The 3,124-nt window shown below is 38.6% G+C and overlaps 1 protein-coding gene across 1 annotated transcript; it reads right to left on the reverse strand.

The window, feature by feature from the left end:
* Positions 1-317: 317 nt before the first annotated feature.
* Positions 318-1,714, reverse strand: Or67c (Odorant receptor 67c). The gene is made up of 4 exons (XM_017162344.3): positions 912-1,714; positions 647-845; positions 433-588; positions 318-377 (listed from the first exon to the last, which is right to left on the reverse strand). The coding sequence occupies exons 1-4, from the start codon at positions 1,712-1,714 to the stop codon at positions 318-320; spliced, it is 1,218 nt and encodes a 405-aa protein (XP_017017833.3).
* Between the last annotated feature and the right edge of the window lie 1,410 nt (positions 1,715-3,124).

A 3,124-nucleotide genomic window follows, 5' to 3' on the forward strand; every position in this document is an offset into this window, starting at 1 on the left:
GGTTCCCAATTGGGAAGCTGCTGAAGGAGGAGCGGAGAGAGAAGTTGGATTTTTCAAGAGTTGTTAAAAGTCCTGCCATTAGCAAATCGATTTCTAGGAGGGAGAATTTATGTGGAAAGCAGAGAGTTTTGTTTTAATTAATCAATTTGGTTTGGGTTTCTAGCTGGGATTTTTATTTAGATTTTTTTTAAGGAAAAGCGGGTCAGAGTTTAAGGAATTGTAATTTTTAAAAATATTATTTAAAGGCTTTTAAGCCATTTTACTCTGTGCTTAACTGGTCTTAGTAAGTAGCAAGTAGTAATTATTTATTTTCCTCATTAGCCATCTTTGTAGGTGGTTCTCAGCAAGGCAAAGAACTGATAGGACATGCTGATGACCTAAGAAAAATTTCTTAATTATAAAATTCTTAAAAAACCCTCTCTGAAATATTACCTTCATATAGGTTACCAAAGATATGGGCGGAAAAGTAGGCGGTCTTATAGAAGCTGGCTTTTGACTCCTCATTATCAGTAACTTTAACATTTGACAGTAGGTTTTACTGCACTGAAACCACTTTTGATTGTAGGCGGCATCTCCAACTCTAAGACTCTGTTTATAAATTATTCTTAAATATAAATTCTCTAAAATATTATCAACAAAAACACACCGCTGCTATCAAAGAGTCTCCATAGTAGCAAACCAAAAACACCTGAACCATGGAGGTCATCAGGAAAATGCAGTAAATAATAATGACCTCTAATGTAGATTCAGTGACCTGAAAGGCGATGAAACAAATCTGCATCGAGGCCATCAGGAAATTGAGAAGCAAGGAAATGCTGTACAGGCTGTTGACATGTTCACAAAGTCTATAAGGAATAGGTTATAATATATTTAAGTAAGGATCAAAAATTCTAAAAAATATTTAAACTCACGTCAAGCACTTGTCATGATACCTAATAATCCACACCAGAAATTCTATATTCTCCCTATCCTCTCCAGGATTACAAGGATGATTCTCCAGCCTGATGGATATATAATTAAAGTGCATGCAAATCTGGGTGATGACCACCACTAGCAGCAAATCCGCACAGAGAAAGGCTATGCCAGCCAAGTAAGCACCATGAGCTATGTCCCAGTAAGTAATCCAATAAATGAGATTGCTGCTGGTAGCATCAAAGGGAAACCAAATCAGGAAGCCAAAGTTCCTATCAAAGGTGTCATAGCCCAGGAAATTATACTTCACCGAAGCCTTGATGGCCGGATAAAGGGTAAAGGTAGTGGTATAAGCCAAGCACAGAAATGTAAAGATGTTGATCACTCGCTTCATGGTCTTTTCAAAATCCTGCAGTTGGTATTCCTTCTGCTTTTGAAGGCTCTTTGGATGCATGTCCTCCAGCTCGTCCAGGAGCTGTACAAGGAGCCCCTTGCGATAAGCCATGGCGAATTGCTTAAAGTCGGAGACCAAAGAGAAGCCAATGCAGGGAGCCACGGCAATGGCCAAACGAATGGTCTCAAAGTCCTGGATTGACTTGTAAAAGAACACCAGTTCACCAATCACCAGTAAATTGAAATTAATAAATCCCGCATAAAGATATATCTTCAGCAGCAGCGATTTCAGGGGATTCTTGGAGCGATGGGCATAGATGTCCTCGCCAATGCTCCGGTAAAACTGCACTGGCACCCGCATTAATTCCTTGAAGGTCCTCGGTGTGCTCTCCTCCTCTTCCTTGTCCATTTTTTTGTAGGTTACTTTCGAAGGGAATTTTAAACAAGAACTGTTTGTAGTCCTTGCTGGACTTTAGGCTTATATATCGAGTGCGTGGGGGCGTGTCTTTGAAGTTTTTTTTGTGCCCCATCATGTCGCGCCTGGTAAAGTGTTGATAATTGTGCCTAAACTTTTAAACTAACCAATGTAATTAGCTGTGAACTTTTCTCACTCTTCAAGGGACAGCTGAGTGGGTTCCCAAAGAAGAGGAAAAGGAAAAGGAGCTAGGAAAAGGCTGGTAAGGACAGAAGACGACCTTCAGCGGCCGCTAATCAACGTGAATTGCAACAAAAGATGTCGCCATCTTGGCAAGTGAATTAATTGCAGGGAACACTTAAAGAAAATGTAGTGAATTAAATACTTAAAAAATGTGTGAAAATATGTGGGAAATTATTTAAAATTTTATTTATTATATTTTAAGTAATATTTTAACTAAATTGAAAGAGAAATGCAATACCTAAAATCTTTAAAATAATTGAAAATTATAAAAACTATTTCTATGATGTATATTTTCTCGACAAACGGACTTACTTTAATTCTTAAAAATAATTCATAATAATCCCAAAGGCCTATAAATTTTCATACATTTATTTATACAACTAATTAATCCACAAAAATCTTAACAAATCCCTTTTAATCATCTCTAATTTAATCTTTTTAGTTATATATTTTTTTCTTTTACTTAAAAACCTATAACAAAAGGTGCCTGACTGTGGACAGAGACTACTCTCTGGGACATAATGAATGTGTTGAATGAAATGAAAATAATTTTTCTTGTTATCCTGCCTCCCCAGGAGCACAAATTGAGCGGAAAATAACTAATAAAGTCGGACGTGGACCAAGGCCATGAATAAAATGCAAGGAAGGCTGGCTCCCAGGCATTTGCCAAGATTACCCAAGGTGGGCGGGGGGCGGGGTGTGCTGGGAAAAGCGGTGAAAACTCAACCAGCCATGGACCATTAGAGGGGATTTGGGAGGTCAGAAGGAAGAAGCCTTCTCCGGGCACGTGCAAAATGGCAGCTCAAATTGAAATGCTGCCGATGCCACAATGGGTAATTTTCATTTCAATTTTCACAGTTTTCCCCCTCACTCCTCCTTCTCCTCCTCCTCCTCCCTTTGAAGTCGGACAATTTTTTGCTCATTTGCAGTTTGCATTTGAGAATTGAACTTGTGCCCGAGGCAAACGAACAATGATGCTTTCCGATGATGATGATGATAAAGATTCAGGATTTTTCCATTTTTCTTTTTTTTTTTTTTGCTCAAAAAAACCGAAACTTTATCCCGGCAGCTGCGTGTGGCAAGAAAAAGTTTGCGAAATGCCGAGAATGTTTGCAACATATTGAAAACACTGGGCATTCTTTGCCGTTGGCCCTCTAACTT

Source organism: Drosophila kikkawai, chromosome 3L, assembly GCF_030179895.1.
Source record: "Drosophila kikkawai strain 14028-0561.14 chromosome 3L, DkikHiC1v2, whole genome shotgun sequence".
Lineage (NCBI taxonomy): Eukaryota > Metazoa > Arthropoda > Insecta > Diptera > Drosophilidae > Drosophila > Drosophila kikkawai.

Bases quoted from the DNA above. Each gene is read 5' to 3' on its own strand.
- Or67c (XM_017162344.3), bottom strand. From the start codon at position 1,714: ATGGACAAGGAAGAGGAGGAGAGCACACCGAGGACCTTCAAGGAATTA. The intron at 846-911 runs GTGAGTTTAAAT...TATTCCTTATAG, and splicing joins TATCATGACAAGTGCTTGAC to ACTTTGTGAACATGTCAACA. The intron at 589-646 runs GTGTGTTTTTGT...ATTTATAAACAG, and splicing joins GAGACTCTTTGATAGCAGCG to AGTCTTAGAGTTGGAGATGC.